General features: G+C 39.4%; 1 protein-coding gene across 4 annotated transcripts in view; it reads left to right on the forward strand.

The window, feature by feature from the left end:
- cntnap2a (contactin associated protein 2a) overlaps positions 1 to 13,792 on the forward strand; it is a 297,333-nt gene that overhangs the window by 79,092 nt on the left and 204,449 nt on the right. Inside the window, exon 1 of one of the 4 annotated variants that reach the window (XM_054765352.1) lies at positions 4,322 to 4,421. The exons of the other annotated variants lie outside the window; for them this stretch is intronic. Coding sequence (XP_054621327.1) covers positions 4,382 to 4,421 — 40 coding nt within the window. The 5' untranslated portion in view covers positions 4,322 to 4,381. Of the gene's footprint in view, positions 1 to 4,321; positions 4,422 to 13,792 lie in introns of those variants that run through there. 4 annotated transcript variants of the gene reach the window in all.

Genomic DNA, 13,792 nt, shown 5'->3' on the forward strand with positions numbered 1-13,792 from the left:
AGTCATAAATTTCCAAGAATAAAATTGTAAATTTACAAGAAAAAAGTTGTAAATTTATGAGAATAAAGTCATAGATTTCCAAGAATAAAGTCAATAAATTTACAAGAATAAAATTGCAAATTTACAAGAAGAAAAGTCGTAAATTTATTAGAATAAAGTCATAGATTTGCATGAATAAAGTCATAAATTTCCAAGAATAAAGTCATAAATTTACAAGAAAAAAAGTCGTAAATTTATGAGAATAAAGTCATAAATTTCCAAGAATAAAATTGTAAATTTACAAGAAAAAAGTTGTAAATTTATGAGAATAAAGTCATAGATTTCCAAGAATAAAGTCATAAATTTCCAATAATTAAATTGTAAATTTACAAGAAAAAAGTCGTAATATTATGAGAAGAAAGTCGTCAATGTACATTTATGAGGAAAAGTCATAATGTTCCCTTTGCCCAAGGCCGAAGGTCACATAGCTGTCTCGTACGAAAACCAAGGCAAACCGGCAACAACGTCTCCAACATTTTCGATTGTTGTGAGATCTCCGTTTGGCGGGCCGAAAGCCATCTCGTTTTTTGGGGCACAGCAGGGCACTTGGCCAAACGAACCACGCCAGAGCAAACAAACGCACTAGGGCAGCGGTCAACATCCTTTTTGAGACCGTGAACCTATTGTGTTTCCTGTTTTCATATCATATAGCCAATAGCAGGGGTGTATGTGGGAATTATTGACTTATTTTATTAGTAATGACTTATTTCCTTGGGCCCCCCGGCAGTCATACAAGAGCTCGCATCGGGTGCCACTTTGGGTGGAAAGAGACAGGAAGATGATTCACCCGCAGTTGTTTGTCTAAGTTACACACTCCGGTGTCCAGTGTGATTAGAGCTGCAGCGTAACACCGTGATGGTCTTTCTTTGTATGTCCAATCAGAGAACATCATGTTGCCAAAGGCTCCCGAGAGTCTCCACGCGTTCCTGTACCATTCTGCCTCTTTCCATTCACTGGTAAAAAAAAATAAATAAATAAAATGCGCTCCCCATTTTCTCTCCCTGCTTCATTCCCTGCCCTCGCTGGCACATCTTGTAATAAGGTGGGGAGCAAGGAAGATGGAAATGAAGGGAGAAGAAACTCTTTTTGTAGCGTTCCCCTCACAGGTAGACAAACGTGGCGTTTGAGGAGCAATCCTGCCGTCTTCAGTGTATTAAACGTTGCGTGGGAGTCAACACAAAGACAGGATGGGGTGTGTTGTTATTTTAGCAGGGTAGTGAAGGAGCCCTACGATAATTTCAATTCGGTATTACTGTCGTCTGCTTTTGGCCACATGAGGTTTTCATAGATCTTGTAGGCATTCTTTAATATTTCATTTGTTTTGTTTGTTTCTCACAACGTTACGACTTGAAGTTTTATTCTTGTAATTGGAACTTTGTAGCTTTTTTTCAATTTTCCCAAAAATGACAACTTTGTTGTTTTGTTTGTTTCTCATAATATTAGGACTTTAAAAAAAACTTTAATATTTCATCTTCATGCTACTAAAATGCCACTATTTTTCCTCGTAATATTACGTTATTCTTGTAGGATTTCACTTTTTTTTCAAAAACTTTCTTCTCTCAATATTTTGACTTATTTGTTCTTGTAAAATTACTGCGGATTTTTCCATTTTTTTGTTTCATTTTTAGATTTCTTGTTAAATTATATCTTTTAGAATGTGCCATGGGCCAATAAAAAAAATAACCACAGCGCGCAAATGGCCCCCGGGCTGCACTTTGGACACCCCGTATTAGACAAATGAACGTCCAAGAGCTGACATTGCTTGCATTGATGTCTGACTGAACAAAGAGGAATTCATCGAGTCTCGTGTGGGGGCAGACGAGGCATTAGCATGTCTTTATATGAGAGGAAAAGCACATTATTGTTTTATCACAATCCAGGCTTAACTACAGTTGACTTCTTTTAATAATTCACTGTTGTTTTGCTTCAGAAGTGGCAAACTTCAGTCTTTGTAGTTCCAGTGTGTGCACAGCGGATTTATTGCAGCAAATGATCAATGTTGTCCCTCGGAAGGGAATGCTTCATTTGCTCAGTTTTAACGAAAACAACTATGGTGTCCTTGAGGAAATATGAGGTCCATTAAGGAGCCATCTACCTCTCCAGCTCAGTAGAGCTCAATTAAGTTGATGACGGTGTGAAACGCAGCGGCGTTTTACGTCTTTCTGCACATCTCTTCCGCTTGTTGGCTGCGTTAAATATGCACGGAGCATATGGCCGCATTAGCCAGAAAGCGTCAAATTGTTAAGAGACGTGTGTTGATTACACTTTTGGGCAAATGGCAAACCTTGAGCAAGATAAACAACGCATCAGCCGTGCCCTTTCTGTCATGTGGGCAATTAATCGTGCACCGCTTGATCACAGTTGCAAATACGGGGGCTCGGTCAGGAGTCAACTTGGAGCCATGTTGCTGTTCAAATGTCTTTTATTGTCTCGGCGGGAATTTCTAATATTCCATTGATGCTTATCGTTTTCACCTGCTGCGGCCGTCGTCCCTTTTGTGTCTCCTTAGTGCTTCACATCAGCAACCCCCCAAATCAATCCCCTGCTTCTGAAAAGATCTGAAGATGGATAAGACGCAATAAAGAGGCAGTCAATTTGCAAGAATAAAGTTGTACATTGGCGTGAAAAAAATAATCTTGATATTACCTTTGCCCACAATCAAAGATCACATAAGTCCCCCCTTTTCATAGCTGTCTCAGGCAATGCCTGTTACGAATATTAGAATAAAGTCGTACATTTACGACAATAGAGACGTACATTTATGGAAAAAAAGCAGTACATTGACGAGAATAAAGTTGTAAATTTATGAGGAAAACGTGTAATATTCTGAGAATAAAGTCATACATTTCCAAGAATAAAATTGTAAATTTACAAGCAAAAAAGTCGTAAATTTATGAGAATAAAGTCATAAATTTACAAGAATAAAATTGTAAATTTACAAGAAAAAAAGTCGTAAATTTATGGGAATAAAGTCATAAATTTACAAGAATAAAATTTTAAATTCACAAGAAAAAGTCATATATTTATGGGAATAAAGTCATAAATTTGCAAGAGTAAAATTGTAAATTTGCAAGAGTAAAATTGTAAATTTACAAGAAAAAAAGTTGTAAATTTATGAGAATAAAGTCATAAATTTACAAGAATAAAATTGTAAATTTACAAGAAAAAAAGTCGTAAATTTATGAGAATAAAGTCATAAATTTGCAAGAGTAAAATTGTAAATTTACAAGAAAAAAAGTCGTAAATTTATGGGAATAAAGTCATAAATTTACAAGAATAAAATTTTAAATTCACAAGAAAAAGTCATATATTTATGGGAATAAAGTCATAAATTTGCAAGAGTAAAATTGTAAATTTACAAGAAAAAAAGTTGTAAATTTTTGAGAATAAAGTCATAAATTTACAAGAATAAAATTTGAATGTTACAAGAAAAAAAATCGTAAATTTATGAAAATAAAGTCATAAATTTACAAGAATAAAATTGTAAATTTACACAAAAAAGTCGTAAATTTATGGGAATAAAGTCATAAATTTACAAGAATAAAATTTTAAATTCACAAGAAAAAGTCATATATTTATGGGAATAAAGTCATAAATTTGCAAGAGTAAAATTGTAAATTTACAAGAAAAAAAGTTGTAAATTTATGAGAATAAAGTCATAAATTTACAAGAATAAAATTTGAATGTTACAAGAAAAAAAATCGTAAATTTATGAAAATAAAGTCATAAATTTACAAGAATAAAATTGTAAATTTACACAAAAAAGTCGTAAATTTATGAGAGTAAAGTTATAAATTTGCAAGAATAAAATTTAAAATTTACAAGAAAAAAAGTTGTAATATTATGAGAAGAAAGTCATAAATTTGCGAGAATAAAATTTTTTTTTTGCCCAAGGCCGAAGGTCACATAGCTGTCTCAGACAATGCCTGTTACGAATGTTAGAATAAAGTCCTAACTTTACATGAAAAAACTTGTCATATTCCAAGAATAAAGTTGTAAATATACGAGAAAAAAAACCTTGTTACAGGCATTGCCTGTAAAAAGGGGGGACTAATGTGACCTTTTGGCCTTGCGCCTTGCGGGGTAAGGAAGGCGCAAGTGAGAAGGGCTAGCTATGCTAATCCGGAATATTACAACATTTTTTCTCATAAATGTATGACTTTTTTTCTATAATATAAATAATTTCCAGAATAAAATGTACCGCTTTTATTCTCAAAATCTCCGATTATTTTATTTTTCAGTGTGGATCGGGGAGTGGATCGTCATTGGTGGCTTGCAGCAAAAAAAACAACAACAGTGAAATATCACAAAAAGGCCACACGCAAGGGTGCGATTCCGAGAAATGCGAAGGAAAGCAAAACCACAGAGCGTCAAGTGGAAAGGTGAAGCACAATGCAACACTTTCTAATCCTCTGCATTGGCAGGAAAAGGCACTGATCTGGGAGCAGCAGATATTGTTAACATCTCTTGCTCCCGATACATTAGTTAACACACGAGGAGCAAACACGCTAAAGTGCAAACAATAGCCATAAGCCCGCTTTGCTATTGCTGGGCCACGAGCGATGCTAATTCCCGCACACGTACGCCGCCAGGTATTACTGACTTGGAGAACAATTCTAAATCCCAGTCAGAGCTTTAGCACAGCTGGTGTTCCTATTAGTGTGCACACACATACGAGATGCAAAATAAAATACAGTGTGTTCCACACACACACACACACGTGCGCGCTCTCACACCCTGATTCCCATTAACCCCATAGGAGCCTCTTTGCGCCTGGGAGGGAGAACCCTAATTTGTCAGCCCGCTGCGGATCTTGGAGCTGAAGGTCGTTAGCAAATAGAGTTCGCTTCTAATTACTCCTGGACTTCCCTCTGCAAAAGCACGGTGTGTGTGCCTCCTATACTCGAGGTGCTCCAGTGTGCATCCTTATGCAAGGTCAAACAGTGCAGGCCGTTATTTTCTACAGATTATACTCATTTCTACTCATTTTAGAAGAATAAAGTCCAAATATGAGGAGAAAAAAGTTATCTAACAAGAACAAGTTGTAATATTATGAGGAAAATAACATCATTTTAGTATTTTAAAGTTGAAATGGTCAAGAAAAAACATGTTACGTTGTAATTTATATGAAAACAAGACACAAAGTTGTAATTTCCGGATAATTAGCTTGCGGAAAAAGTTATGTTACGCGGATAAAGTCAAAATATGATGGGAATAAAGTCATAATTACGAGAAGAAAATTTATAATAAGAATGTTGAAATAGCTGGAATTTTTTAAATTTTTTTTTAAAAAGCAGCGGTAATTTTGCGAGAATAAAGTCAAAATATTCAGAGAGGGAAAAGTCGCAATTTGACAAGAATAAACTTGTAATGTGTTGAGGAAAAATGTCATTTTAGTAGCAAAAGAAAATATTTTTTTATAAGTCGCAAAATGAGAAATAAAACAAAATAAAGTTGTATTTTTTTTTTTATTAAATTGGGGAAAAAGTTATAATATTATGGGAATAAAGTCTTAATATTTTATAAACGTATGAAAGAAAATCCCCCAAAATCAGTTGAAAAGAAATTAGAAATATCCATCTATCCGTCTTCTATGCCTCTTATCCCCACTAGGGTCGCGGGGGGCATGCTGGAGTCTATCCCAGCTGACTTCAGGCGAGAGGCGGGGTACACCCTGGACTGGGCAAAGTTGAAATATTTGAAACAAAAACCCCAGCGAAAATGGGGGAAAAAGAGCAAAGACATTCGTTCTAATAATACGTGTTTTCACAAAGCTGAGATGGACTTAATTTCAATACCCAAGTGGCCCTTGCGACCTTTCACCTTCCTTTTTAGGATGAAGCCCTCTGTGAAGAGAGCTCGGACGTCCCTGTTCCATGTGCGTTACTAGCCTGCACTGCTTGGCTGCAACCAGCAGGGGTGCTGTTGATTCAGCATCAACTACTTTGAGGTGTCAAAATGTTATGCGAAGCTAAGCTAAAGTCATGGAAAAAGAAACCGAGTTTCGACGTCTTAACCGATCCATGTGCTTGAGGTGCGTACCAAAATTAGTCTAAACCAGACGTAGGTACACTAAAGCCTGTCAAGCTTGTTAATCCGTGCTTTCTAGTGAGATACGAGTTATTCCGGTAATCATAGGGACTACGTCTATGAGCTTTGGGTCGTGACGGAAACAATGAGATCACGGATACAAGCGGCTGAATTGAGTTTCCGCCGTAGGGTGGCTGGACTCACCCCAAGAAATAGGCTGAGGAGCTCACAGCAAACCCGCTTCTCCTTCCTTCACATGGAGAGGAGCCATTTGAGGTGGCTCAGGCTAGTTCGGTCAGAAGGCAACGGGGCAGACGTAGGACACGCTGGAGGGATCATGTCTCACAGCTGGCCTGGGAACGCCGAGGTGTCCTCAAGTTAGAACTGGAAGAGGTGGCTGGGGTCCGGGAAGTCTGGACTTCCCTACTGAGACTGCCGCCCGGACCCGGCTAAGCGGAGTAAAATGGAATGGAATGGTCCACACTCTTTAATTGTCACTCCGTGGCTTGCAGCGCTTCAACACGAAAGTGGACCTGTTGATTTTAGGATTATTACAAGATGAGATCAAATATGTACAATCCCTCTTAGCCATTATTGTGTGTTCATATTAGAACTGTCGTCTGAAGATATCCGGATGGAGGTCAAGGATGACGACGTAAGCACACGTCCAAAGCTATTAAGAGGGATGTCATAGCCTGGAGGACACATCAGGTCCAACAAGATAACACCTTGTCTCACATGAACGAGTGCCATCGGTATCGATGTTCCGCTTTGCATGGCTCAGTCGTTGTTCCTAGCTGGACCCTGCAAGTAAATCCATTGCGATATCATGCTTTGTTCTGTATTTCTGCATTTTAGAATTCGCGGCTGTGTTGTTTTGGCCGAATTTTGTCGCTTTTTTGACTTCTATACGTGAGGAACATCTGCCGTCTATTGTGTCAGCGTGTTGATATGGAAAAACTCCATCTGAATCAGGCTTGCAGACTAAAATGAAGAAGCGTGCGAAGAAACGATACCGCAGAAGGAAAATAACTCAAAAGAAGCAACATCAATCCTCTTTCTTCACGCTGTTAACTGTCTCGCTGCACAAAGCTGCGCACGTGTTGCGAGGGCAGAATAACCAGCTTGTTAAGTCCCCAGACTTCACAGTCGTTGTTTTGTGTGAAGTTAATTGCTCGTGCTGCTGCTGATGTCGAAACCCATGTAAACATGTAAACACCCTATAAGCACCCTTTTTCCCCCCCCATTCATTTCTTGCCTTTGGTCCTTCCTCCCCAGCACCCTTTCCCCCTGCGTTGGCTTCAAACCGCCATTCAGAACATATTGTCTCTGGGCATGACAGAGTTTAGGGCTGACAAAGGGTTGGAGGGCAGTGGAGGGGGTGATATTATGGGCTTCTGTTGCCAGATTGGCAGCAAATCATTTTTATGAGCGCTGAAAGAGGGAGCAAGATGGAGCCTCATGATTTCTCCCTGATGTCGACAGGGAAATGACTAAAGCCCGTCCAGACTCCAGCAACAACTCGAGTGATTCACTGATTGCTTCGCTGCCGATCCGCAGTGCAGGAAGTCACGATGAGGAAAACATAAACTCCCTGGGACTTTTTATCATGCGCTATTTCCGTGTGTTTTATTGTCTCCCTCCCTGCTTCTGTTGCTCTATGCAAAGATGTGCAGGTAGAACCCTGCACATGTATTTTTGCAGAGTGTACCATATGCACACATAGGGGGGCCCTTTTGCTTATACTCACTTATGCCTGCTGATTAAATTAAGTTTTATTTTATTTTTTTTTGAAGAAATGACTCCGTCATATGTTGACCTTCGTCGTATTCTAACCTTCATAGTCTTGGACACTCATTTATGCCCACCAACCAATCGCATCATACCCGCATTCCCATTCAGAGTCTGGTCTCCACCTGATTCGGTTTTAATGACCTTTTAAAATGGAAGCAATTCCGACCAGATTAACGACAAGAATAATTAATAATCCACTTGTTCAGCGTGTGAGCATTGCGCAACACTTCAAGTTCAAATTGGACACCCACTGTCTCCATTCCGCCTTTGATTGATTGGGGGGGAAGCAAAGGGTTTTGAATGGGAAGGTCATTCTAGGACAGGCGTGGGATAAACCTTTGGGCTCGAAAAGCTTTTAAAAAAATTGCTAGCATGAAGTATGACATGCACTTGATGTGCATTTTCACTTTTAAGAATATTAAAAAGTGCTGCCAAATAACTTTAGCGTGCGTCCAGTGGGGGTCCGTGCTCTGGTTTCTGTCTATTTCTGGTGCTTTTTTTTTTTGTCCTTTTAGTCCTTTTTAGTGACTTTTAAAATGAAACATGAAAATGAAATTGTAATCTACTAGCAGGTAATTCTCCAATAAACACAATTCTCAAGTAAAAAATAAAAATGGTGATATCACATACAAAAAAACTGGACCACTTTGGTGTGTGCATGAAAGATGCTAAACACAATACAATGCAGGTCGGTGTATTGTACTATAGACTATATAGATTTTGTGTTATAGATGACAATGCAAATATCTAACCATATGCATGCATCTCATTATAAAGAACAAAGAACAAGCTGCAGGCGGTTTACGGTGTTAGGAATGTGCAAGTGCAACAGTAAGCGTTCAAACGGGGTGACGATTGTTTTATTTTTAGTAAAGTGCTGCATTAATAGTTGCAGCATGTTCTCATACTAAACAATGGCACCACGCTTTGTACCCGTTTATGTAGGTGAAGTGTTCAAAAACAGGTGCGCCGCACCTCGACATCAGGGCCAGAAGGTGCGGTCCCTGGTGGGTACGTAGTTCCCCCAGGTCTGAGTCGCCTCAGTGTGTTGCCTGTCCTGTCCCCATTTGCTTGACATAAACCTCTGCAGCCAGTCCACAGCTTGAAAATCAGCACGTCTCACGCGTGACTTCTGTGCGTTTCTTGCGTTTCTTGTCGCGTAGGCCGGCGGTAGGAGCCCGCACGACTGGTCGTGACCCAGGCTTAAGCCAGCATTGCTGTTGTTAAAATACTGGCAACTCTGCCGACAGAACACAAACTCCCGCAGTAAGTTAGGCGGTCTCTAAAGTGAAACGGACTTCCTTGTGGAGGCCGTCCCAATGATCAGAAATGATCCTGTTGAGTATTTGTTGGTGTATTGGCCCGATCTGGTTTCAACCGATCTTGGTCAAGCGGCTGGGCGCCTCAGCCGCAAGACAGAAGGACGACTCACAATGAAACTGTGTGTGTGTGTGTGAGATTCATTAAAAACAACAAGGCATCTTTGTTCCAAGTGAAAGGTCTTGTGAGTGTGTGTCTGTTGTCGATAAGCACACATGTTGCAGCAGCCATCTACAACACTAAAAAAATACTCCATTCCTAACAATATATTGTTGGAGTCACACTTTTTTTGCCAATGATTTCACTGTTTGCTCCCTTTGAGGTCATAAGCCAGCATGGCTGTTTTGCTGTAATAATGACACTTATTCTGCCATCTGCTGTTGACCTCTATCAAGACAGCGTGCTCTGTGGTGGCAGCATTCATGCGACAACCCAAACTCCTGCACCCAGAAAAAATAAATGTTGAATTTAACAAGAACCCCCCCAATACAAGTTTCCTGACAGCTCGTGCACTATTTTGTTGTCCACTCTTGAGTTAAGAGGCGTATTGAGAGATGTCACAATTCAGTTTCGCTAGTGAAGTTTTAATGGGGCTTTTTTGGCCTTTTTTTGTTGCCATCTGCTACCCATTTCTAGTAAAAAAAATAATAAAAAATCGTCCTAGACATAATCCACCATGACACATGTGGCCATACATTATCCACCCCTGTTCTAGGAGCTCAACATTCAGTACCAGCCTGAAATATTTTAATAACGTGTCTCCCAGTCCTATTTCTGGAGATTTTTATCTTTCAAACTCTCATTTCCCACAAACAATAGAAGTTACTGATTGCTTGATGAGCCGCCGCCTTGGTAAATCAGCAGCTAATTGCACAGATTGTTAGTGCAAATTAAATTAAAGCAGCAGTGCAGGTTTGCCACACACGTTTACGCGACGGAACCTCAACGCTCCCGTATAATTTATTCCGAAAGCCACTTAAGCTTGTCACATTCAAAATAATTCCTCAGGACACAAGAAGGGCATTTTTAAAAATCTCTTATTCTTGGCAGCCTGCTTGCGAAAACACCAGCAAGCTGACACTTGTGCAAACACAGATACCTTCTCCCTCCCGTGTAGTTGAAGAAGTGGAGGGCTATGCTTCATACCGCTCTGAGCAGGTGTCGTCCTGGCTGACTCAGTATACCACGACCTGGAGCACAGTCCATAGGTCACACGGGGGGGAAACACAAGCAGAGAGAGATGCTATCTGGAAGAGATGGTAGGGTTTGACAATGTATGAAAACAGTTAATGCAATGCAATTCAAATCTTGAACCAATTGAGGTCAATGGAGTGCACTGCTTGACTGTGGATTCAGCCTTAGCAGTACGGAAGGTCATGAGGTCAGCACCCACTGTACTGTATCATCCTTTGGGGCAGCCTTACACAGCTCCGGCATTGAAACAGAGGTTCAGAACATTCAGTGAGAGATTATTCCGTCCCATTCAAAAAATAGCGAGTGAAGTTAAAGATTTGTGCTGTTTTTAACTCCAAACATGACAGGAGATCTCCCGTTTTTTTGCGTGGGGTTGCCATCGGAAAATGGCAAAAAAACGCCAGCAATTGATATGCGCATACAAATCTATTTTGGACTATGGATCCACATTTTTTCACTTGCGATCCAACCCGACACCTGAATTTGGAGATCCACCAATATTAATACGATTCCGATACTGGATCTTTTTTGGTAACAGTTTACAAAGGCTCCTCTTTTGGCTGCTGACGTAGGCGATAACATAATACGTCATTTCCATTTTTCGGATGTGTACGTGTCTGTTTAGATGTTGTATTCCATTTGCTAATTTCCTGTTGATGGGTGGTTACTTTCCGCTGTAACACTAAACACTTATTCATTTGTGCAGTTTGTTTTTTTTCTGTATTGGCCCGCGGCACGTTTTAAAAATAGAATTTATGAAGGAAAAAAAACCACAGAAAACATGGAAAAATCTGTTGTGGTTTTCCAAGAACAAATGGTTTTATTCTAAGACGAAAAACACATCATTTGACGAGAATTTCCAAACGTTATGAAACACAAAGTTGTAGAAAAAGTTGCAGAAAAACTTCTTACGAGAATAATGTTGAAATATTATGGGAATAATTGCAAAAAGAACATCTTCAACGAGAAAGCTGAAATGGTTGGGGGGGGCAGGGACAGCAGAAATGACCAAAACCGCTGTAATTTTAGGAGAACAAAGTCAAAATATTCACAGAAAAAAATCACATTCCATCAAGGAAAACAAGAATAAACGTGTCATATTAGGAGGAAAAATAATGACATTTTAGTAAGATTTATTTGAAATATTAAATAAAAACCCGTTTTTAATAAACATTTTTAAGTTGTAATATTATGAGATACAAAACAAAAAAAAGTTCTAATATAGCATATAGAATTATATAGAATAGAGTCATATTACGACGTTTACAAAGATTATTTAAGAAGAAAATGTAAATATTTGGACAATTAAAAAAAAAAACCTGCAAAAATGAGGAAAAAAAAGATTGAAGTTGATACTAACAAAATGCTTTTTCAGCGATGTGTGTTATTCGTGAAATATATATAACATCTTAGCACATGTCACCTGTATTATCACGTATTTAGAAGTTACTATATATGCAAATATAAATCTAATGTACACGGTAGGTCTTTAAAGCCTTGAATTTATCTTCCCCCCCTTCCCCAGAAAGTTCTTGGTGTCCCTTTTGTTAATGACATCGTCACCGGAAAGTACAGTACATGAATTCATCTGTCCCTCTGGGCAATGTGCCTTTCCAAAACCGTGTCATAAAAAAACACTCCAGCAGACTTCTGCCAGAGCCAGGAGCTCCCATAGATTACCGATGACAGCGAGAATCATTCATCTGTGCAGGTTTTTAATTCCTGGGATCAATAATAGATGAGCGCCATACAGTAGAGCAGGCGGTTTATTGAATGTTGACTGAATGTTTGACTGCAGAAGGTGTGTAAACACAGTATGGGATTCAGGAAGTAGCTCATATTGTAGCTTGTAGTGCATGTGTGAGGGGGGGGTCTGGGGGCTGAGCTCTCCTGTGCACAACACATTAGATCTCAGCGAGCGTTCCATGACATGAAAAATAAATGAGAATTAAACAAAGGGTTTACTACAGGGAAGAGAATGTGTAATGAGTAAATGAGTAGCATCTTGAAATGTACTCCCAATCCACGTCTGAAGAGAAGCGTGTGTGGAAGAGGGCGATGGATAGATAGAATGAACATAATAACGCAGTACCTTACCCTCGGGCAAGTGGAGATGGATTCCACGTGTGCGCCATACATCTGCAAACAGACAGAGAGAAAGAGCTAGCAGGGTGCAACCTGTCTTCGTCCAAGAGCCCAGTTTGGAAAAACAACTCAATTCTTGCACCCGACATATCGACGAAACACTTTGTGTTCTATTTGGTCGAAAATGCATTTGCTTGCAAAATTGCATTTTCACGAAACTCATTTCAAATTTTGAAAAGAAAAGTGTGTCACCTTATCAGAGAGATAAATTGTCATTTTTAGCTGCCACGGGAGGTAAAGCAAGATTTGGAATTGGATCGTCTGCGCCCTCCGCCCCTGCCAGCACACTTGCTGATGGGTCCGAGCGGCCCAAGATTCATTATAGACTGAAACACTGAATGTACCGTAGTGCACCGTGTGGAATAGACAGGAAGGCTCGCACTGCATATTTGCGATACCATATTGATTTAAAGGCCTCATTTTGTCATATTTTCCAATAATTTAAAAAAGTCTGGGTCCCACAGTAGTGTATTAGAAACGTTTTGGCCATGATGCTGGAATGTAGACGGTTTAAAAGTGCGTTTAGTAAGCCCTACTGGGAACACACACAATGTGCATCTATAGCTTTCATGCTAATGAGGTGTGCTTGTCCCCGCCTTCTCCGGAGGCACACAAATTCTGCACTTAGCCGACGTAATAAAGTCTGAAAATTGCAGGTGTGTCACAAGATCTTGCGAGATTAAAACGTGTGATTTCTCATTCAGGAAAAACAAAAAATTGTCACGCGTGTCTGTTTTCCTCGTCTCTCACCTACAAACAGGCAGGAAGAGAGTTCACTCTGTGCATCGGTTTCAGCACCATAGAACAACTGCATGAACGGAGTGAGTCGTTTTGTCAGTCATACAGTGTCTTTGTCTCGGTGGGTGGAGGCGGGGCCAGTAGCATACACACAGAGTGCAGACGAGTATAGCCTCATGGGGACCAATGCGTAGTAGTAGAAATGAAATGAGTACTTTACAATACATTGTCATAGTTTTCATATTTTGTTATTCTACTTTTCTTAAAAGTCATGTTAAAAACTCATCTTGTGTCGTTCTCGTAGACCCGATCTTGTGTAACATGTTTTGTGACACCCATAATAAACAATAATCCCTCGTTTATCGCAGTTAATTGGTTCCAGACCGAAACATAAGTTAATCTTTTCATAGTTAGAGCATAGAAAACCTGTTTACGACCTTCTAAATGCGGATTTTAACATTAAAACTCTTTTGACATGAAATAACACTCCTATAGTCACTCGTGTTACCCAATATAGTAGACATAATAAGAG

The sequence above is a fragment of the Dunckerocampus dactyliophorus genome, chromosome 21 (genome assembly GCF_027744805.1).
Source record: "Dunckerocampus dactyliophorus isolate RoL2022-P2 chromosome 21, RoL_Ddac_1.1, whole genome shotgun sequence".
Lineage (NCBI taxonomy): Eukaryota > Metazoa > Chordata > Actinopteri > Syngnathiformes > Syngnathidae > Dunckerocampus > Dunckerocampus dactyliophorus.